Source organism: Larimichthys crocea, chromosome XIII (assembly GCF_000972845.2).
Source record: "Larimichthys crocea isolate SSNF chromosome XIII, L_crocea_2.0, whole genome shotgun sequence".
In the NCBI taxonomy this organism is placed as follows: Eukaryota; Metazoa; Chordata; class Actinopteri; family Sciaenidae; genus Larimichthys; species Larimichthys crocea.
In genome coordinates, this window is record NC_040023.1 from 376530 (window position 1) to 400873 (window position 24344).

At 38.6% G+C, this 24344-nt stretch overlaps 1 protein-coding gene across 2 annotated transcripts; it reads right to left on the minus strand.

The window, feature by feature from the left end:
• Positions 1 to 1473: 1473 nt before the first annotated feature.
• slc39a4 (solute carrier family 39 member 4) lies at positions 1474 to 11160 on the minus strand. 2 transcript variants are annotated; one of them, XM_019254798.2, is made up of 12 exons: positions 10698 to 11160; positions 7494 to 7871; positions 5966 to 6167; positions 5610 to 5824; positions 4525 to 4708; positions 4087 to 4259; positions 3713 to 3907; positions 3414 to 3518; positions 3249 to 3288; positions 3012 to 3164; positions 2726 to 2913; positions 1474 to 2600 (listed from the first exon to the last, which is right to left on the minus strand). In XM_019254798.2, the coding sequence occupies exons 1-12, from the start codon at positions 10896 to 10898 to the stop codon at positions 2472 to 2474; spliced, it is 2163 nt and encodes a 720-aa protein (XP_019110343.1). In that variant the 5' UTR covers positions 10899 to 11160; the 3' UTR covers positions 1474 to 2471. The 2 variants fall into 2 exon arrangements, with proteins under 2 accessions (XP_019110343.1, XP_010740002.2); XM_010741700.3 differs by having other exon boundaries at positions 3249 to 3294; positions 10698 to 11159.
• Positions 11161 to 24344: the final 13184 nt, after the last annotated feature.

The window sequence follows — 24344 nt, forward strand, 5'->3', positions numbered from 1 at the left end:
CTAATGCTGGTCCTGCACTACAACAGGGCAGATTTTGGGTCTGATTCCAATCAAACATGCAAGTGATGGAATTTTGAGCAGAAACCCCCACCAGCCAATCAGAGAAAAGTGACTGTGAAGTGTCACTGACCAGATGTTAATAATTAAACTTTAATTCCAACTCAACTACATCTTCAGCTCGTGCTGGTATTTACCTTTAAAATATATATTTTTAAAATATCCTAATTCTCCCACATTTTTGAAATCGGTTACCTTAAAATCCTCAACTGTGCCAACTCATTTGTAGATATTGAGATATTTCACAGGATGAGTGAAAACCTTCACCTGTTGGTGATGCTATAGGAAAAGTCAAGACCTGTGACCACACCCATGCCACTGACTCTGAGTCCCCCACGCATATGTTGTTTCTATATAATTGTAACAATCCTAGTAGCAGTTAGGCTTTATGTAAGAGTGAAGGCTCCTTTCACTTCTCTGCTCTGGACTGATAATCCTCTTTTGTTGTTGTTAGTTGTGAAACTACCCATCCAGCTGTCCACAGTTACAAATCTTTCCCTTGTCTAATTTGTCTTTTTCTTTCTTCTGCCAGTGTCTATATTACCAAGTATAATGTATGAGAAGCTCAAAGGTCCAGTTTTAGAGGTAATTATCACGTGTTTTATTGGGAGAGTAAGTTACATGACTCCAGGGACTCATAAAACCTCTGAAAACGTACTGTAGGAGTTGAGAATTATGGATTGCTTTTGTTGGAAAGCTGACTTCAGGGAAAAAAAGACTTTTCCTATGTCAGCAGCTACATGCTGTAATTTGTTTTTTTACAAGACAGACCTAAAGGATCAGTACCTGACATGAATGCTGTCATTAAATGTGTCATTTTGTCTGAGAGAAAGTTAGACACTGCTCATGCTTCTGATTACGCATACAGAATATTGTATACGTACACGTTATGTCTACCTCTCTGTGCGATGAGTTGTCAGCGGACTCTGTCCCTAATGAAGACATTCACATAACCTGTAAGTCGAGGAGATTAGATGAGAGAGATAAAGTTTCAACTCTCAACTCACCTTTGACTTCATTCACACAAAAGTTACAAATTCAACAGATGTGATCCATCTTCAGGTATTATAAGCACAGTCTGTGCAAACAAGAGCTTTAATGACTTCAGGCAGCAACTGAAGCTTTTAGCGACTGCTTTATCCTCAAATTGACAGTTATGCTAATGCAAGGGCTAGACAGCTGAATTTACACTAGGAATATGTGTAAGCGCAGTTATAAATAGATCTATATTTTCGGTTATGCTCTGTTTAGAATCAGAGAATGGTTTTCATGAATTAGTCAAACTCTTACAATACAGATATGATCAAAATTGCCGAAAAAAAAGTGAATAAATTATCACACTTCAAAAAAATACTATTTATTCTTTCTTTTGGGTTAATTGATATTTAAGAAATAAAACACAAATTCGTTTAAAAATAGGTTTTAAAAGAGTTTTATTTTTCCAAACAAGGCAGAATACAAAATATAATGTATACCAGACTGTATATACCAACATATATTCACACATTTTTAGACAATTTATCTTTATTAATCGCTGCAGCAATACTAATATACAAAGTCAAACTGTATCGTCTTTCTTTTGACAAATGGACAAAGTGTTCCAAGTGTTTGTTACTCATCAACAGGCTTTTTATACCTTTTTAATAAAAAGCACAACAAAAATAACTTTACGAAGCTGTTTTACACACTTCTCAGTGCCTAACGGATACTTTTACTACCAGAAAAAACAGCCTTTGGTCACAGTGCAACAGTCTAACGCTGACTTTCATCTAACTATTAAAAAAACTTTAAGGTGTCAGTAAAACATCAGCTGAGTGCACGTGAATAGCTACAAAATGAGTCATAAAGGGCGAGGAGTCAAATTGCAGCATTTGTACAAAGTAAATCATTTAAACATTACTGAGATTCCAGTTTAACTCATTCTACTGGCTACATCCAAAGCAGCCAACTCCAAAAGTGCTTTAATAAATCCTACCTTTTATATAACTTAAACTTATTTTCACTTTTTGTCAGAGAAGTGTTATTTTAGTGCTAAAGTTATAACATTACTAGTTTTATATAATATTTTGCCTACCACCACATACTGTGCACCTTAAGTTTTTGACGACCTGCTGTCTTGATTAAAATATAGAAAAATGTTCACAGGGAGTCCACACGTGAACTATATTCAAAACAGGGTCAAAAAGCTACATTTGTGATCAAGGGCTTGTGAAGTTCGTATGGCTGGATTAGTTCCCCATTTGACAGTTTATCGTTTGGATAGTGGGAACAAGTGTCATCTAGCCACTTCAGCCTTTTCACTCTGTCTCTGGGGCTCTCATTGTGGTCATTCATGAGTTAAACCCATAAACACCCAGTCATAGATTAAACCAGAAGCAAAGTGAACCCCCTGAACAGACCGACGTGTGACTGTTTTAAAAGCTGATTCTCTCCTCATAAAGTGACAACACCAACAGAATACCCCACCCAGTCAGAAGGCCAATATTCTGCAACAGAAACATCAGCCAGGGTCTCTTGTTGCTGATGTGGACCATAGTGGGGAGCTGGAGGAAGAAAAGACGGACATTTGAGATTAAACATGCACATCTTATCAGTTTATGCATGATTATATTTTCATGGCAGCTACAGTATGAACAGTTCTATGTGCACAAATACATATTAAACGTACCATATCAGCCAGTCCCACATACAGAAAGAGTCCTGCCGTGATGGCAGCTATCCACTGTTTGGTAGCGAGGTCCGTGGCTACAGACAGAGCGATATACAGGCCGACGAATGAGGTCATGGCACTGCCGACGTTTAAAAGCAACGCCCTGCGGACGGACACGCCGCTGTGGAGTAAAATGGCAAAATCACCTGGAGAGACACAAAAACAACAGGATGATGGTAACAATGAAAGGTTATCAAACCACGCACTGCTTGCTTTTCTCTATAAGTGTGTGTGTGTTCTTTACCCAGTTCATGTGGTAGTTCGTGGCAGAGTACAGCTAGTGATGTGGCCAGACCTGACTTCCATGACAGGGAGAATGCAGCGCCCATCGCTAAGCCGTCTGCAAAGTTGTGGATCCCATCACCGATAGTTATCATATAAGGCAGCAGACGCTGTTCTGTGAAGGCAGACAGTAATAGTTAGTGGTGGAGTGAACACAGTTTTAATGATAGCGTGATTTTTTTGTTTTGGAAATACTCACCTCTGGTGCGCTCTTTTGGCTCCGCATCTTCGAAGTCGACCTGAAACTTACATATTACATACATTACTGATTATTTTTGTTATGATGCAAAATGTTTGTCTCGTGCAGCTGAACTTAAACTTACACGTCTTAATGGGTTAGGGTTACAGTATGTGTGTTCCTCACCAGTTCTGCTTTTGATGCTGATTGTGACTTGTCTTTTTGTTTCCTTTCCTGTTGGTACATCTCTAAAACCCTCCCGTGGTCACAGTGGTGAGGCTCTGCTTCTTCCTAAAGAGAGAGAGACAAAATAATTCAAACTTAGCCTGAAGATTGAGGCAAGGATTTAAGGAAGAAAAGACCAGAGTTAGTTCATTTGAGACCATTTAAGAATTCCAATTTTGAGCACTGCTACACAATTTTGCTAACAAGATAATGATAAATACAGGATGTGATTGTATTCTTTTCATTCTTTTTCTTCTTACCGCGTGATGGTGCTGATGATGGTGATGATTTTCTTTATACGTGATCAGAGAAAAGATTGTTTCCATCAGATAAAAGTAGTAGATCCCGCTGATCACTACCAGCATCTTGTAAATGTAGTCTGGAGTTTCTTCATTGTGACTGTCATGTGAATGCTTGCTGCTGGTTTCATCTGAGTGCACATGCAAACCTAAAAACTGGATGCACAGGCCACAAGAAGGAGTCAAAATGAGTATGCTGCAGGAAAAACATGATTGTTAATGCCCCAGTGGCCTTGTGGTTATGAAAATTACCAAGTACTGTCAATGTCCTCAAACCAGAGCTATAATTTAGGTGACTTTTATTCCGCTTTGTGGTGGAAGATAGATTCACTCACCATCGGTAGCAGGTGCAATAGTGCATCTCCAGTCAGAGACCCTACAGCCAGGCTGATGCAGAACTGGATGCACAACTGGAACACACTGGTACAGGAAGTACACAGCAGGATCACAATGCCAAACATGGACGTCAGAGTTATCACCACATTGGCAATTGTTGCGTAGATGTATCCTACAAACCAAAGAGAGGAAAAGAGAAAAGGTCAGGTGGAGTTATTGACATGTTGAATCTACTCAAACATCACCAGGGAAAGTAAGAGTTACTAAACTAAACTAAAAAGTTTAGTTTAACGTGACTTGCTCATTCTGCCATGATAAAAGTAAACAAAGCATGACTTGCTGATCCGGATTGGATTACAGCCCGAGGTCCCTTTCGAGAAGATAGGTCTGTCATATCATAGATACTTTATTGATCTCTCGAAGGGAAATGTCCTTACTCTCAGCTGTGGTGAGCCCATCTGGTCTTGGTGGTTGTGGGATGTCTGCACAGGCCCCACTCAGGATCTGCTGAACAAGTGCAGGGCTGAGCCGGGTCAAGCCGGACGACCCCAGGCCAGAGGAGGCAGAGCCGTTATCTGCCAGACCGTAGATCCGAACCAGCTCTTCAGCCGAGAAACAGAACTGGGAGAAAGGGAAACTTTTAGCTATTTGAATTGATAAGATTTTATCATTTATTCTGCTTATCAGTTAGATTTGTTTATTGATTTCCTTATTGATTCCTGATCAATTATCTGTGTGTAAAAAAAAAAAAATAGATTGACAGGCTTTCAGCTTCAACACAACTATTTTCCTGAACACAGCGTAGAAAAAGGGCACACAATTGACTCAGGTGTGCAAATCTTGCTCAGCCTGTCTGGTGCTGTTAATATGACAGGCTATTTACCCTAGGTTAAGGACACACTGCTGGAAACAGCAACTCATTTGTGATTGTGAAGCAGTAGCATTTGTCAAACTGATATCATCCCTAGAGTTTAAGCCCATATTGCGTAGAAAGGTGTTTCAGGATATTGCTGGTGTTTCCACGCTGACTTGAAAGTATGTTTTATTGTGAAATTAAGTCGTGCTTTCAAGGAAGATTCAGACCAAATGAGGCACTGTGGTGAAAATGCCAGAATCAACTTTTAGAGCAACACAGCTGATGATCACGCTGCATTAACCGATGCAATGTTCAGACTGTTCAAACTGTTCCACAGTCAGCCTGAAATGTCACAGAGGTTGAGTGACGTTGATAGTGAATGAGAGAGAGGGAGTGTCAGCAATGAGAAAGCCAGTGAAATGAGATGGGCATTTTGGAGCTTCTCAATTGGAACCGCTTCTCAGTTCCCATCCCCAATTTTACCTCAAATTAGCTCTAACACTGGCCATCTTATACCTTTTGTGTTCACCACAACCACCGTGGACTGTAATTAAACAGTTTAAATACTATCAGTGCCAAGTAACGTCTAAATCCATAACTTTTTGCCTATTTATCAAGGGTTTGACGTTTTTGTGTGATTTTCTGTATGTTGGTATATTTGTATACCTTATCCCAGGTGGTGTTTTTTTCATGGCCCTCGTGATGTTCATGGTTGCTCTTCTTCCTCCGTTTTGAACCGCTATGATCGTGATCAGCGTGTTCATCTTCGTGGTGCTCATGTCCATGTTCTTCCTCATGTCCATGTTCTTCCTCATGTCCATGTTCGTGGGTCGCATCCATATCAGGTCCGAGGTTCAGGATCCTCATGAGCGTCTCCAAATCTACAGAACCCAAATACATCCTACAGTTTTAGTTTTTTAATGTTTAAACATAACATGGTCTGAGATTTTGAAATGATGAATATCTCAGCAACTCTAGCTATGTTTTGATCTGCGTCCATGATTTTCCTGAAGGACATTTACCTGCGACGGTGAAGTTCTCTGACCCCAGACGGTTCAAGATGTAGTTCACGAAGAAGCTCTCCTCAGGCAGTGCTCTATTAAGGAAGCATCGACCTTGCAAAGCGTAATAAAGGATGCGGCCCAAAACTGCATCCACTTCCTGTGTCTGGCCTGGTGATGATGCGTTGGCCTCTGTCATGATGTCACTGGCTGTTATGCAGTTCTGGTCCGTGTGGTGATAAGAGAGAGGAAGGACAAAGAGAGACACGACAAAAGAAGGTTTTACTCACTGACTCAGCTTAGAGCTGAAGTTATTGGTCGGTCACTGATTGATTAGTTTACTGACAAAAGAATGTGATAACTGATTTACTGTTGTTGGTATAAATGTCAGCAATTCCAGCTTCTTGCTGCTCCTTTCGTTTTGTAAATTGAATATCTTTAGATTTTCTAATTGTTGAAAGGTCAAAACTAACTTGATAACATCAGAGACTTTCTTCACGTTTTCTGCAGGTTTTCGTTTGCTGTTGCCCAAAGTCAATTACAATAGAGCTGTCGAGAAATCACTGAGCTGTAATAGTGATCATCTCTCTTCCTGATCATTTGCACCAGCTGTTTTGGTTGCGAAAATGTCTGCCAGGTAACTGAATACAACTGTTATATTTTGCAGATAACTTTAATTTGTAATACATTTCATATCAAGTTTAGAGAAGGGGATTCCTCATGTGGGGAGAAAACCTTCAGTTGGGCCAGATGTCTTTAGTCCACTACAGTTCAATGCAATATAAACTTACTGTAATGGCCTTCTTCTCATGGTAAATTCACTTCTATGCAATCTACACTTGCTTCCTATTGTGATTCCTCACCTGCTGCTTCCGTCCATAATTTTATTCTGTCCTGCTTTCAAACCATTCTCTGTATCTGATGATGTTTACTGTCGGTTTCTGACCATGCTATGCAAATTATTGAGGAATCCTTTTTGTTTTGGGAGACTTCTCTGACCTTTGAGCTACAAATAATATTTTTCATACATGAAGCAGAACAGAGACAATGACACAGATTACTAAAACCTTTTGTCTGATTTCTTACAATCCATTTTTGTCGCACAAAACAGCAGCACCAACTGTTTAATGAGGGCACTTTTCATCACGATGACGGTTGCTAAGGTGATGTGGCTGGTTACAGGGCAAAGCCTAGCAGGTCTACTGTTGGCATCACCCATGTGTGATAAGATATGCTTAGTGATAAATGCTGCCATTAACACAATGAATGAATAAAGTACGTCAGAGAGAGAGAGGAAGATCATAAACTGACTGCCTGGTTGGTGGAAAATCTATTATCGTGCATATTTTCTGTACAGAGTAAAGCACTGTCATGTGATTCACTTGTTCTAAACCTGTTTGCTTGTGACCTTTTGGTTTCAGGTAACATCTCATCACAGACCTGTGACATGCATATTTGTCAGCTGTGAGCAGGAAAAATATGATCTTGTGACCTTTCAAATTGATCTTTGAAATAAGACTACGTTAGTCTGTTGAAGTATTGTGCTCACCTCATTCTTTAGAGGCTCATAGTGGTCACGAAGCTCTCCAAACAGCACCATTAATCTATCAACATCTATGTGCTCGTGTTCGTGGTGTGGCTCGCTGTCTTCATTCCGATGTTCATGGTGTTCCTCATGTGCCTCATGTTCCTCATGTTCCTCGTGTGTAATTTCATGCAGGAAATGTTCAATCTCCTCTGCCCATCTCCCATGCCTTGTCGCATTGCAGACCAGGCCAGGAGATGTAAGGTACAGGACGCATCCTGCAGCGAGAGCAGGAAACTGAGATACACCGATGGTTATATTTTCTTCAGCTTTTTCATCCTCATGTTCTTCATGGATGGAGTGATTGCTGATCAGCTGGTGGACGGCGTCTGTTAGATTGCACTACACACACACACACACACAGAAAAACATACATGCAGATCATTGTAAGTTTGTAATTCAGGGATTTTTTTTTAAGGAACAACAGCCATGTAAGCTTGATCAATTTCTATAAAACAGCAGCTGCTAAGGGGTTTTAGATGAGTTAAATCCAAATTAATTTGTTCTGTTGGATTCAAACATTGTTAAAAATAATTTAGAAAAAGGAATATACACATTGCATTAAAAGCAACCTGCAGTATAACAATTATAGACATCAGCTACATTTATTAGAAACTTCTTTCGATAACAGAGAGGAGGGAAAATAGGCTACAATATAAAAGTAAGAAAGTGTCCAAACATTAAGTAAAGCCCCTACTTTTTTCTTCTTACTTCTATTTATATTTGGCCATTTAGCTTTAGTTTTATTTGCACATAATTTCACATACCAGTCTCTGAGATCTCTACCTCTACTCTTAATACAATCAAAAATCAATCCCAGTAACAGATTTCATAATAGATCCTATGGAAACTTGTGCTGATGGTTTTAAAGCTGGGATAGTTGGGATATTTGCATGGCCATAGAAGAGAATAACCAAAACGATCTGCATGGCTAAATATCAGGTGGGGTATGAGGTACGTGAGAAAATACATTTTAAAATACATTTAGTTGAACTGACCCTTTAAACTCTCAGAACAGGAAACTCATAAGGTCAGAGAGAACTCATTGACATTTGGCATGAGATCATAGATTTTCACTGTGGGTCAGATGAGGTTTATCATTTAATTGGCCCTCTTGTTTTAATTACCTGTTATAACACTTGTAACTATGTCGTGGTTTATTACAAGCCTTTGTAACTTCACTTTCACTGATGTCACTTCTTTATTAGCTAAATTCATTGTGTTATAATTCAAGCTATCGCCTGCAGTAAAGCTGTTCTCTTCACCTTTTGTCCGTCATATTTAACTGCCAGAAACGTAAGTCGTTAGACAGCAGATACTTATCGATCACGCAGTGCCCTTTCATGCAGATTACAACTGAAGTCCAGGGACTTCACTCTCATTCACACTGATAACGCGGTTTTGTCCAAGCCTGGAAGGGATGTGTCATAAAATTACTACATGAACTAAAACATCCACTCTTTGGATAACAACAAAATTAGAAATCCAATATTTGATTTGAGTATCAAACACCTCTTTTAATGTTGAGAAATCTAAAATAAGTTTAGATTCTCCTATTGAGGTGAATTATTTTGTAATTTCATAGACCTGACAATCTACAAACACAGTCAGACTCTGTTTGGTGTCTTTATAAGCACTGAGGGTTCTTTTTGTCAAACATTTGCCCTGATAATGTGACTAAAAGCTTGACTCTATAGTAAAATAGTTGCACTGGAAGAATATATGCATAGATTTATGATGAAAATGATGATTCAAATAACTGATTAATAGGGAGGGAAAAATGAATATTTCATGCACAGTATTAAAAAAAACAGCTCAGATATAATGAGTCTGAATTTACTGTGAAGCCAACGTGGATTAACAAAAGCAAACCTAACAATAATACAATATAACAATTATAACAATCCTTCAAATAATGTGCACTTAAAAATGTTTTTAGTTACTAGTCATTTTCTTGTCTTTGCAGAATAAGTTGTCATCATCTGTGTTCACAGCTACAGTACTATAAAAAAAACTTGGCATGGCCAGCTACAAAACCTACAGTGACATGACTGAGAGGACTATTTTTAAAAAAATGTTTTTTAGGTTATACAAAGTTTTTACAAATACATGTTCTTTTGTATGGAGGGATTGTAAAAATGGTTTTGTAAATGGAGAACAAAATGCTGCACAATGGTTCAATCAGACTGAAAGGCAGGAAAAACACAAAGATTTAGAGAAACAGGAAAATGTAATCTTTCACTGCATAATAATGTCTATAACAAGCCGGATTAACAGACGTGTTACCTTAGCAGAATTATGCTTAAAACCTCAAAACAGAAATAGAAGTTTTCTATAGGGTTAGCACTACAGAAATTGGATCATAGAATATGAACCGAACATATAATAATTAATAGAAATCACAGTTTAAACCTGGTTTAACCTCTAAATCGATTTCAGAGGGCCCAATAAAAAAAATCGTACTTATTACTTTATCATCTAACATCACTGACGAAATGTAATTATTTCATTCTTCTTCTTCAAATTAAATAATACATTTGGTGTTTGAATTTCACTGTTTTTATAGCCACTCTTGAAGAAAAAACATTATGATAACAGATGATCAGAAACTTTTAAATGCTTTTGTTTTAGAATCTACTTTAGATACACTTTCCAGTTAAATTCCACAGAACATTACAAGATATTATTTATTATTTATTATTATGTCCACAGAGGGTAAAACGTAATTCACTGAGAAGCTTTATAAACCTTTATAACCAAAGGAATTCAGGTATGAGACTGGTGCGCACAGACAAATCAGAAACAAAAACAATTTACTACCTATAATATAAATTAATAAAAACACGTAGCCTGTAATTAGATAAATAAATTTAAGATTTTGGTTAGAACTATATTATTGGTGAATGGAGTGTTCTGGTCCAATGATGGGTGTTTCTTTCACCTTCTGATGGGCTACTGGGTCAAATGAACCCTGATTACTCATTGTGTGAGTAATCAGAAATACATTTCAAATCTAAAAAAGGTTCCATTAATAAACCCAGTTTCTCAATAGGCCCGTACAGATAGAGTCGGTTAATAACTTTTGGACCTCGACCTCTCTCCACAGCCTCTGCAGTCAGACACCTGGCTCTCTAACCTGGCTGCGGAGCTAAGCCTAATAAAACTCACCTTTTCACACGACACTCCACCGCACTGCACACGTTTCTCCAGTGTATTAAAGAGGGAGCGAAGGGAGTCCCCGGTCAGATGCTGCTGTCCCGGAGACACAAGGCTGACCACTGCCCGGTACGCTTCATCCACAGCGGGAGACCCCGAAACAGAACCGAACGAACCAAAACCGACAAGAATGAGCAGCGCGGAGAAAAACATCCTGAAAGTTTCTCTGAAAAGACGCTTTTCTAAACTAATTATGGATTCATCTAAAAGGCGAAGAAACGGTGCAAATCAGGCAGACAGAGGCTGGTGCAGTGTCAAAGTATTTCTGCAGACACATTGAGCTGCAACACTCAGCTCACACTTTAAATCCACAGCACTTTCAATGGACCTGGACCAGTGGCGAGGCTAGCCCTTTTTGGGGCGGGCTCAAGCCCATCCAAAAGTTACCTTAGCCCATCCTATCGTTTAGTCCTCAAATCGTATATCATTTTTTTTTTTCGCAAACCTATTTTGTTTGGAGATGGGGAAAACAGTAACAGGCTCAAATGGGCCAGTAAAATCAAGCACAACCTCCCTGCATGCATCTCTTGTCTCTGATTGGTGGGTGGGCGCCTCCTGTTTTACATACATATATAATTTGTAGTATGTTATAGTTTTAGTTTATAGGATGTTAACAAATGTTATTAAAATGTGCATCATGGTCATTTTAATTGGGTAACTGATGCATGTGTGATGTGAGTGTGATCTAACTTACACATCTTAATTTCAGGGGCACTGCTGGAGCGATTTACATCGGTGTTTATATACTGTATTTCATTTATCTGTCTTGTGTTTTGTGTGTTCTTGTTACCTTTTTTATATAATAAAGTAATACAAATCTAAGACATTGTTGTGTCGCCCAGGGCGTAAATGTAGCCAGGACCGCCTCTGGCAGGAATGCAGCAGTGTGTTGTAACACTAATGACAAGCTATTGCTTCATTATTCATGACATAATCTGTCAAATGTCCATGAAACGGGAGTTGACCACGAGACGATTAGATCAGGTTGTAATGATGCGTAGCGTCAGTACTCGAGTTGGGGGGGGGGGGGGGGGGGGGGGGGGGTCAAAATCATCCCTCTTCTAAACCGGTCATCCCTTCTTCCATCCCTTGTGGCATTTTATCAATGCATGTGGAAATAACTTCTATTTAACTCTGGAAATAGAATTCCGATTCGACATTTAGGGGGGCTTTATGATAATCAGCCTATTACCTAGCGGTTTTCAAAGTGTGGGGCGCGCCTCCCTTGGGGGCGCCAGAGGAGTTCAGGGGAGGCGCGGCGGGGGGAAAAATAAAAATATATCTTACAAACATATGTGGCTCATCACTGTGCGATGAAAACTCGGCGAGCTAGCCCCCAAAGAGTAGCAAAAAAAAATCCTCTTGCTGCGATATACTACCTTTGGGTTTACTTCATTCTGGATCGTCATTGGTGGGTCAAAGGTGAATGCGGGCGGTACTAATAGATTCTCCTGACTCTGATTGGTCGACAGGTGACAGGTGTCAATCATCCACACTCTGTGTTGGCCTTAGCAGCACCGCTAGCTGCTACCTGCTGCTTCATATTCTTTTAATACCTTTTAATATAAAATATAAAACTCGAAGTCTTCTTTCCTCCTCCTTAAATTGTGTTTTTTAAATGAAGATGTTTTTTTTTAACAAAAATGTGTTTAAATGTATTTAAATATGTTTGAAAACACACAAAGATGTTAAAAACATACACAAAGTTTGTGTTTAAAAAAATATTTAAGCACGTTCACAAATAAAGATATTTAAAATGTTTTTACAAATATGTTTAAAAAAGATGTGAATGATATGATGTCCATAGTTAAGTGGTTATTGTTTCTTTACGATAAATAGTATTGTCTTGTGCAGGCCATGCAACTGAGAATGCAAGCTATGAATCAGATGGGATTTAGGATTTGCCATGTCTACTGTAGCAAGTCACCCTAAAATTGACTATAATGCAGAAAATTGCATCTAAGAAATACAAAATTTTTGGGGGGAGAGCCTCTGGTGGACAGTACAAAGAGGGGGAGATGAGGATAGAGAGAGAGAAAATGAGAGAGAACAATGATAAGGATACTGGTCCTAAACAATTGAAGCTGCCCCAGTATAGATCAGTTTGACATGCAAAATAGAGCCTTTCAGTCTTCATGTGGCAAACACTGTCATCTTGTGTAATCTTTCTCCATTTTTCGGAAATCTAACTTCACCTGTTCATAACCTTTTACCAGCCTTGGCTAATACTCTTTTGAACATTCCACACCTATTCGATAGTACCCAGTTGTACTGTCAAACATATCTAGATTAATTAATCCTATCTATTATGAAAGCCTGGAAACCCAGGGACTTTCCTACTCCCAACTAACCTGTTGCCAAATTCATCTTGGTTCACCTACAGTGTATTAAATATATTTCCCGTCCTCCCTCTGGAGGAGGAAACTACAATCAGTCAATGCAAGTTAGGAAAAACCTAGGATTCATAGCATTTGTTTGGAAAATTTCCCAACAACTCCCAAAACACTTTCCAAAATTATGGGTTTCCCCAAATGTATTGCCTATATATGTTTATATGATTGACATAATACAGTATATATCAGAAATATAACATATAGCTCCTTCAAGTTTGATTACTTCGCATATGATAACAGTATATAGTAACTCTGCTCTCAGGTAGATACATGAAAGACTAATTCTCCACTTGCCTGGGGTTTTAATACAATAAGACAAATTCATATCTCAAGACAACATAAAATATCTTGTATTACCAAAATAACCAAAAGTAAAACTTCAATATTATACAAAACACAACCGAACATCATAATGGGTTATGAGAGCAAATAGTTCACATAGTCTGATGCATTGTCCTTCCACGTGACAATGAACGTTGTTCCAATATGCATCAATGAATGTGGATATGGTGATATTAATCAATTCCTCATACTTTAGTGAATTTCAGAACTCAGAGTCTAGAGCTCACCGTTCTTGTTAAACAGCTGATAAATCTTCCTGTTCCTCCTTTCAGTGAATCAGATCCGGAATCAGGGACAAGTCAGGTTGTGTAATCACAATCTGAGCAAGTTGATGCTCTTTGTCAGGACGGTTTCCAGAATATGATGCAAAAAAATATACTCAAAATAGAGTTTGAGCAAGTCACTGTTTCATCAACACCAACGCCAACTATGTTGTGGAAACTCTTGAAGATGTTCTGTTGCTTATCTAGGTTCATCAGTTCAATCTACTATTTCTGGGAATTCAAGGACCAGCCAATCTGTTGCCAACTACATCATGCTTCACCTACTGTGTTTTAGATGTATTCACTACACTAACATATGAATTAAAAGGCTCTAATTGTCCACCATGACTCAGGTGTGCAGCAGGTTTGGATGCAAAGTAATGTAGGTCCTGCATCCTGCTTTCAGAAACCGACACAGCACATGCTCTGGGTTTGAGAAGCCTTCTAGCTGGAGTACTCTGATACAAAACCAGGATAATGGACCATCAAACACCTTATGATCACGTAAACAAGGATATGAAATCTATAAACAGATAGCTGTGTGTCAAGATTGACTCCCTATGTCTCGCCCCTACCAGGGTATTGAGAAAATTGATTGATGACAACTAACCTTCTATAATAATGTTGCTTCTGCATGCTCATATACAGGCATATGTTACCTCACGACCACTGAATTATTCAACTGAGTTTGAGTAAAATGAGGTTAAGAAGTAAATATGAGCATACAAGTGTAATCTGTTAGAACATCATTTAATAGAACTCCTATCAGAGAATACAGAGTCATATTTTTTTCAGATGGTACCTCAGAGGTATTTTTGATACCCATTGACTATTGCCTGATGATGGTTTAGCTTTTTTTTTAATGTATCCGCATTCATATACAGATATCTATTGGCCAAAATGTGTCTCAATTTGCTAATGAGACCGCAGAGGAGGTCTTGGCCTGGATATCTATTATCCGGATATCCCTTTTCTAGGTATCTGCTGGCTACATCGGAAGCCCAGAAACACTGGCCGTTCCCCCCTGAGGCTAAATTGTTGACAGACGATAGATGATTTCTTCTGAGATTGACAGATATATCAATAACCAGCTTTCTCATGTTCCATGTAGACGTCATATGCTGAATATGATCAAAACCAGGTCACTAATGTGCCTGTAAACATACTCACTGACTGCTCAATCCCCAAATGTCCTCAAGTTCTGTTGAATGGCAGTTATTTATGAGAGTCTCTGTCTGGTGACACCTCTCATAAATATGAACTCAATAATGAAGTTAAAGTTGGGAATGAGACATTTTCTCTGGGAGCACCATAGATGGACGGCAATATGTGGACATCTTTGTCCAGATACTTACTTACTTACACTACAGTGTATTATTAGACAATAGTGCTTCCAGTTTTATGGAAACACTAAAAAAAGGCCTAGTTTACTGCTTCTACTATTGTATCAACACAGTTAAGACATATAGTGCGAGTATGAAGTTGCATCATGTTAGAGATTTCGTGAGAAAGACAGACAGACGACATTCTGAGAGATTAAACCCAGTAATTTAAAAAATGCATTTTGTTATGTCTCAAAGTTGCCACTAGCATGTACATTTCCTTGTACATGTAAGACGATAACTTCCTGAAAAAGGATCTGTCACGAATGTTGATCAAACAACCTTTCACTGGCAACAAAGGAAAAACAAATTTCTCATAAAACGTTCTTCAGTGTTAATCATGAAAACCAAAGGACAGAGTTTAAAGAGTTTATTGTAATGGTTTCAGCACTGGGCATGGAGAAATCGCAAGTTTATAGGGTTAATAGATGAATGCTCTTTAACACTTACAGCATACATGAAGACAAGTGTAAACTTTTAACTAAGATTTTACAATGGCTTTCTGCTACAGTCCTTTGTCCTTGTTTTGCCCAGCACTTTGTCTGTGTATATGCACGCAATCATCACTTGATAAGCTGCCCAGGTCTCAGAGGAAACCACAAGAACTCTGGCTCACAGGATGCTGATTGACAGTGTACAGATCCACCAAGAACAAAACAAAAACACAAATGTGGTTTTACGGCTTGATTAAAATCTCTTCACCCCAGACCAGAATGTGAACAATGCTGTCTAAGTTTTTCCTTGACAGATCAGAAGTTGTCAAAAGTTACGAGGCAACAATGATGATACTGTGCTTTACTGGCATCTTTCATATCTTGTAATCCCTGACTCATTTAAACAATGCATGATTAAAGTTTCCACTGTACTGTGTTCGTGATGATCGTATAAAGATGATGGTGAGCTATGAGCTGATCAAATGCATGATTTCAATGTGACTCTACCAGCTGATGTCTAAGTGGAGGATAGGTTAAATATTATGACATACTATACTAATGATAACTAATAATGTCTTCATTGGAGGAGTTTTGTAATCATTTAGCTGTTCAACCAAACTAATAGACTGTGTGTGTGTGTGTGTGTGTGTGTGTGTGTGTGTGTGTGTAGGTTACTATACAAACCAGTAGATGGCGCAGCTGCTCTGTGTAATCACAGAAATTCACACAGTCAGTAGAGTAGAGTGTAGAGTTTAGCTGTTACACATAATGTTTAAGTAAAACTGTAATTATTGTTGAAGTGCATGTTCATTTGTGAACCGAGAGATTATGGTTTCGCATTTGTTCAAATATCAAAGCCTCAGATCTCAAATCTCTGATTGATAAAAAAAATTGAGTTCATTGGAGGAGTTTTGTAATCATTTAGCTGTTCAACCAAACTTAAAATCAACAGTAAGGTACTCGTTTGTGTTTTATTGTATTCCAACTATCTACTCAGCACTGCAGGGCTGCTGATATTGTTCAAATTGGTACATCTCCCTGTCATTGTCAATATATGATATAATATTGTTTTGTTTGTATTTAGTGAAATTCAAACACTGCTGTTGCTTTCTGGACTGAAATCATGTCAACAGTCACTTGTCATTGGCGTCAGAAATCACTGACAGGAAGGATATTCAGTTGATTGGCTGCACATCACTTCAGACACAACAGACAGCAACAAACACTGCACACACACACACACACACACACACACACACACACACACACACACACACACACGTATACACACAATTGCTTATGGCATGGGACCCTGGACATCTGCCCCTGCACACCCAACACACACACACACACACACACACACACACACACACACACACACAGGCATGTTGACCCCCACACTGTTAATCTTTGAGAGAAAACACACACTGTCCTGTGACCTGTTTTCACCCCCCCCCCCCCCCCCCCCCCCCCCCCCCCCCCCTCCCCCCCCCCCCCCCCCCCCCCCCCCCCCCCCCTGTAGATGTTCCCTGCACACAAATTTATCAAGTTTAACAATGTAACGCAGACAGACAAACAAACACACACACACACACACACACACACACACACACAAACACACACACACACACACACACACACACAGGCCCTTTAACATAATTAGAAGTTTAAAAAATGGAAATATCATGTGCACCATTTCCTGTCAGCTCTCGAATAAAGGCATATAAAATGTAAAAATTAATTTTCTAAATTGATTGATAAACAAGAAATTCAGCCCACTGGCTATAAAAATAAACCACTACACAAGATCAATAGCTGTTTGTTTCTCTAACATCTCACAGTGCTGCAGCTTCATTGAGAAACATCTTTTGCAGCTCCCAGAAACAACATGAAAGCACTAGGGAAAGATGAAGTGTTCACTCTCATTCTTCTTGTTGTCTCTCAGCTAATTACTTCTCAGGAATACTCTTGTGTGTTCTGGATTAGAAAATATGATTCTTGAGAAGATTCCTCAGTTTCACATTGTAGTGGAGGAGTATTTCTCTCAGACTTGACAAATCTTCTCCAGAGAAGACATTACACCATGCTCCTCGTGACAAGTGAAATGACTTTGACATGGAAAATGAGTGTTCCTTTGACATGTAACAACCCGAATATCAGAATAACAAAAATGAGAATAAAATCCTGAGAAAAGACAAGATGATATATTAAATGGTGACACTACACTACAATGAATCAGCATCTTGCACAACGAATCGTCCTTCCTCCTACTGCACATATTCTCTCTTCCCCACTGTCTCATACACACTTGCTGGCCTCAGCCCTACTTTCTTTCAGGAAGCTGATGTTTCCATTACAGAAATAAAAGCATGACGGCTAATCCGGTTATATGTTCCCTGGACGACACCCACACCCACGCACATGCATGCAAACACACACGCACACACACATACGTGCATAAACCTGATGAAACACAATAAGCAAGTAGTACAAAGCTATTCGCATGTTGCAATTGGACAAACACAGACTCACAGAGCGAACACACTCATAAAACATAACACAGACACACACACGCACACACACACAGGGGGCATGTGATTGAAGCAAGACCCCCTGTTGTGAAAAAGTCAAACAGAGCTTTCTGGAGCTCTGGAAATAAATTCCAAACATTGGTAATCCAGACACACACACACATACAGACAGACGCATGCACATATAGCACAGACTTTGTAGCCTTTAAGAGTGAAAGCTGAGATTATTTATGTGATATCACTGGAGTATTTCTCTCAGACTTGACACATCTTCTCCAGAGAAGACATTACACCATGCTCCTTGTGACAAGTGGAATGACGTGACATGGGAATGCTATATAATAAAACTATGTTTTAATTAGTATTAGTGTATAATTACCTGAAAATAAGAATAATTATAACAACCTTCACTCTTTAAATGTACAGATGTTGTGGGTCTCTCTCCCCACAGGGTCTTCCATGTTGAATGGTAGCCTAGAACGGACAAACCAAAGACCGGTTTGCAGCCACTGTAGTTTGTGCTTCATGCTTGGAACAAGAGGATAAGTGGAGGGGGTCTCAGCCTAACTAGACTAACTAACTACACTATAAATGCTACTAAATCACACCGGGCCTTTAACCTTCCGTTAAAATGTTTACGGTACACTTTTACCGACCTTCAGGTGATACTGTTTGTGTCAGATCCTGCAGCTGATGAAGACTGTGTGACTGTACTACTTAAGTGCACATTTAAGGTACTTGTACCACATGAATAGCTATATATTATGCATTAATGTAGATTAAACTACCAGTCAGTATACCAAATGGCTAAAACTATGTCAACCTCAGGGAAATGCGTGTGTCTAAATATCTATTTTCATGTATGTATGCATGTTTATATGTGTATTTAGACATGCTTCTGTACTAGGTGTCAGATTACTGAGTAGCCCTAATTTTGAGATGAACCTAACTTTGACATGCATTTAATATTTCATTTCTTTTTTGTTGTTGTTGCTGTATTTATTTATTCATTCTCTTTGTCTTTATGTGCCTGAACAAATATTTAAGATAAAAATTAAAAAAGCTCTTAAACATCTACAGCTGTAAAATGCAACACACACATAAATGCTGCAGTGATAATAATCAAAAAACATATATAATATGTTAACACTGACAGGGACCATTTTTCTATATAATGAGTACTTTTACTTTTGATACTTTAAGCAGATTTCATTTTTTTTGTTGCCTTTGAAAAGTCAACATTTGGGAAATTGTGTCACAGTGACAGTTCACTTTGACTTTTGTATTTGAAGTCTGATGCAGTTGTAGAGGTTAAATTTGCCTCTAATAGCAAAAAGAAGCACCAGAGAAGAGGTGAAGTGGGACAGTGAAGGGAGAGACGAGAGTTACTGAGGTGTTTCTGTCCGCGAGAACAATGAAGATGGAGGGAGAGGAGGAGGAGAGGGAAAGTAAAATCAGTTAGATTTAGAGAGAGTGAGTGAGAGAAGAGGAGTTAGAGAGCAGCAATGTCCTACATGCATGGACACTCAGGTCATTCAAGATAATTATACTACCTATGGCGTTTCTCTCTCTCCTCTATACATCTATTAATTCACTGCGTTAACCCTCACATGCCCGACCACGAGATAATAAATACATAGGTCTCTCTCTCTCTGTCTCTCTCTCTCGCTCTCTCTGACATGATGCATTCAGGTGCCGTACATATATGTGAAGTTTAATTGGTATCTCAGTGCTCTTTAGCGTTCACTGATTGAGTTAATTATGTCCTTAATGAGGACACTATTTCTTCCTATCTAATTAAAGGCTAGTTACACCACTTAATTGTCAGCGTACTGAAAATGACCGGACAAGTTGAAAACTGCTGTCCTGTGGGATCTCAATGTTTGAGTGTATGTCCTTACTTTGTCAGTGTCACACATGCTACTGCTGTGTGTGTGTGTGTGTGTGTGTAAAGGAGGGCATCACAGGTAACACAACCTTGGGAATATATAGAGGGAAAAATGTAGTTCTGGTAAATCGTATCACACATTACGGTCACGTATAATTGGAACAAGATCGTTGTCATCATCCAGACATTTTCACATAAAAGATTCATCCTTAGCTGACTCATTGTGAGCATTTAACAATTTGATTTCAGGAAAGATAAAAGAATTTATCACCCTGTTAAATCTGGCCTTTGGTATTCTAAATGTCTCTCCTGAGGGAAGAAATTCAAACCCTCCATACTGAGGATAAAGAGAAGACACTTAAAAAACAAGAATTTAACACTCTTTTTTGTAGATCAAGCAGTTTAATAGCTATTATCTTACTGGTCACCTGTCATCAGACAATAGAAGAGGTTAGAGTGGATGAAATCGATATTTTATAATAGCAATGTATCAAATGGCAATTTGAAATAGGTCACTCATGGTGATGAACCCAACCAAAATTATTAAAATTAGAGTTTTAGCTCATTTTTCTTTAGCTTTAGCAACTTAACTGTTTTCCTTTCATTCACTACTGTATGCCACCTGCTCAGCACTAAACAGCAGACAGACAGTCAGAGACTAGCTGGTGAACATAGTGGAGCATTAAGCAGCTAAAGAGCCAGATGTTTCCCTCTGTGGTAGAGCTAAAAGAGAAAACATTGGATTTATGACAGACCTGACTCATGAATGCTAATGTTGCAATGTAACTGCAGGATGTATAAATAAGAGTTAGAAGAGTTTATATGCCAATGTTGTGTTCACAGCTCATTTCTGTTGCCCTCAAGTGGCCCAAATCTTTCATTACAGTTTAGAATGTGAGTTTCAATGTGAATTTATCAGAGTTAGATTAGTTAGTGAGGCCCATAAAATAGTTTAGTGTGTTGTGCTTTAATAAACGACTAAAAAACGACAACTGTGAAATAGATCATCATCAGTGCTATGTTCACTTGTTTCTGCTGCCCCAAAAAACTATTATAGCTGGAGTCTTCCATGAAATTAGAGAATGAAAATCAGTTGTTTCTGAGTTTAACAATTGCTGCTGATCCATACTTTTTTATTGTACCTTTGTCCTGTTTGTGGTGCTGCATCCTTATCACAAGGGTGTGTCCTTACAGAAAAGGTCCCAAATGCAGGGAATTAAACATGTACTAACTTTAATGGCAAACAAAATGGTGAGAGGTAATAACACAAAGAAACCAGGAGCAGGATACAAAATAACCAAAGGGCACAAAAAAACAGACTGGGAAAACCAGGCAAAAAATAAATAAATAAGAAAATCACAAACAAAAGACTCAAAGAAACGGGCAACTAATCCAAAAAGGCAAAAAGCAAAGAGCAGGGTCAAAATCAGAAAAGATACAAATACTGGAACCTTGAGTGCGAGGGACTCGGACACTCTGAGAAACAATGTAGAAAACACACAGGCACATAACACAAGAAACCAAGAACGGACAGACAAGGAAACAAATGAAACACAGGAACTAAATAGACAGGACTAATCAGGGACAAATGCCAAATCAAAAAAGGTGGGAAACAAGACAGGAGAGAATGTAGAGTAGAAGGAGACAGACAGGGTGGAACTACAAAGAAAAAACAGAAAACACAGAAACAAACTCAAAACTGTTATGATCCTGTGTCCCAAACCTGCAGCCCTCTCCGCCCTCAATCCCGCTGAAGATATTATGAATTATAAATGCTCACTGCTCACTTTAAATGAGCTCTAACATGTGCGTTTCAATTCCTGGATAAGGTTGAGTAACTTTCCACAGTGGGCACATGATTAGCATAATACATGTAGTTTCTACATGTCTACATGTATTTTGTATTTTTTATGGAAACTCTTTTCATTACAGGTTTCTTATGGATCCTCTGAGTGAAGTATGCGTATAGTAGATGGTTTCTTAATTCATGATAATCAAGTAGTTTTTCCTCTGACAGTTCTTTAAAAGGCACACACACACACTCACACACACACGTTTGTCAAATGTTAATCATTTATTTATTCATGGGTTTAAATCTTATGGTGTTTTTTCAGTTTCTCAGATGGAGATAATACAGACTGAGAGAAAGAGAGAAATAAAGGGCTAGAGGAAGGGAAGAAGAGGAGAGAGAGAGAGAGAGAGAGAGAGAGAGAGAGAGAGAGAGAGGGAATTAAAAAAAATCAGTACTTAAAAATAATAACCATGTCATGGCCTGATTGGTTTGGTTTTCCCATATTTAACTCAGTGGACTGGGAAATGAGAGAAAGACAGAGAGGAATGTAGACTGAAAGAAAAAATGAAACAAAAGACAATGAATGAATGGAGTAAAAGAGGAGCAGAAATAAAGTAAAGGGGGGGAGGAAGGGAAGAGGAAGGGAATGTGAATGTTCAACATTAAACAAAATCACAATTTCTTGTTTTTTACACTCCTCTTCAAGTTTGGATTCATTCATTAATCACTACCTGACTCCAGCAGCAGGCAACAATTTGTGTTTTCCATCCAGTACTATCTGGCTAAAGTGTTGAAAAAAATTAGTTTTCCACAGAACGTCGTTCTAATGCTGCATATAAATGGAACTGGTAGAGACTGAACAGTGGAGACCATTCACTAAACTCCTCCCACAGACAGATAGCAATCGTCCAGTCATAGCTTAGTAGTTTCATCTAGTTATGTCTTTATGTAACACTTTATTTATAATATCAAGATGGATTTGTACTTCACAATTTTGCATCACACTCCTACAACATTGTTGAACTTAAAAAAGTTCATGCAGGAAAAAAAATTAAAAAAAAATGTTAAAAAAAAAAATGTAAAAAAAAGCTAAACGTGGTTGCCTACCATGAACTTGACCATCAACTTTTCTGTCTGAGATTTGGTTCTGTTATGCTAGTAGTAGCAGAGATGATGGGGGCTACAGAAGTCCTGTTAGTTAACTTCTTTCCAACCCCACAGCTTTTTATTTTATTTTCAAACTTGACTCAAGTGACATCACTTGAGGCAATTTATCACATTTTGCACAGCTGTCTCTCTCTGAAGTTTATGCAACTTCTATGTAGCTCAATTCTATTCAGTTTTAATATTATTTACAGAGAACAAGCGATGCCCATGAGTGAGCACTTGGTGACAGTGGCAAGAAAAAAAATTCCTTTGCGTATAGTAGTGCTGCTGAACACCTGTAACCTGTGAACTTCCCCTTTGACTGACAACATTAATGTGTGGGGTTACAGGTTATCTTACAAATGACCTTACCTAAAAATGAGAAGCTGCTTTTGACAACCTCTGTCTGAAATAAAAGGTCCATTCCCAAGGAGTTCTGGCATTTCGATAAAAGGACCGATCTGCTCACAGTTTTATTTTACACACTCACACCTCTGAAGAAAAACAAAGTTGTAATCACGTAATGCCACAGAGAGACAAGGGTGCCAACATTTTTTCTTAACGTCTAACTAAATAAGTAGAAAATGCATGGCTTGAAGTAAACGTCTATGTAGGTTGAGGTGTGAGCACTGCAGAAGCACAAAGAAAACCCCCACTAACAGCTGAGGCGGTACCAGAAAGAAATGAAAGCTCTGGTTTGCCTCATTACACCAGCCTTTAGCACGGCCTCAGACAAGAAGTAATGAGCAGCAGGACAGCCAGTCATTAGCCTAAATAGCTGCAATGGCAAAGGAAAGTCATGTTGCTTTCAGAATGTTGAGCTTCCCCCTGGGATAAATGATTCACAATTATACTTCAAACTCTTCTGAATTAAACATGACACTGGCCGCTTTCCTAAATAAGATGATTCTCTTCAAGTGATTGTTATTACTCCGTTGTTGAGGACACAACGATAAAGATTTTATCGCGATAAACTTTGTTACAGGTTATAATATAATCTTATCTATTATTCACATTGAAATGATCTCTCTTCTTTATAGCATTGAGGCTAACACTCATTCAAAACGCTGCAGGTCCATAAAGAAAATACTGGAAAAAGTGTAACATGAACATGAATTTCATGCTTGTGGTCCATATATATATATATATATGTGTGTGTGTGTGTGTGTGTGTGTGTGTGTGTGTGTGTGTGTGTGTGTGTGTGTCTGACCTCTGATTTCAGGCTCTGAAACTTACAATGATCTGCAGAGAGAGAGCGAGAGAGAGCGGGAAGAAAGAGGACTTAATATGAATTCAGGATTATAAAACTCATAACACCCGGAGGAGAGTTTCAGTCCTGATTGAATGTTTATTGATATAAAACCTGTGTCACTGCTGACAGCAGTGGGAGGTTGAGAAACTTTACAGAGTGAAAATTTCATAATAAAA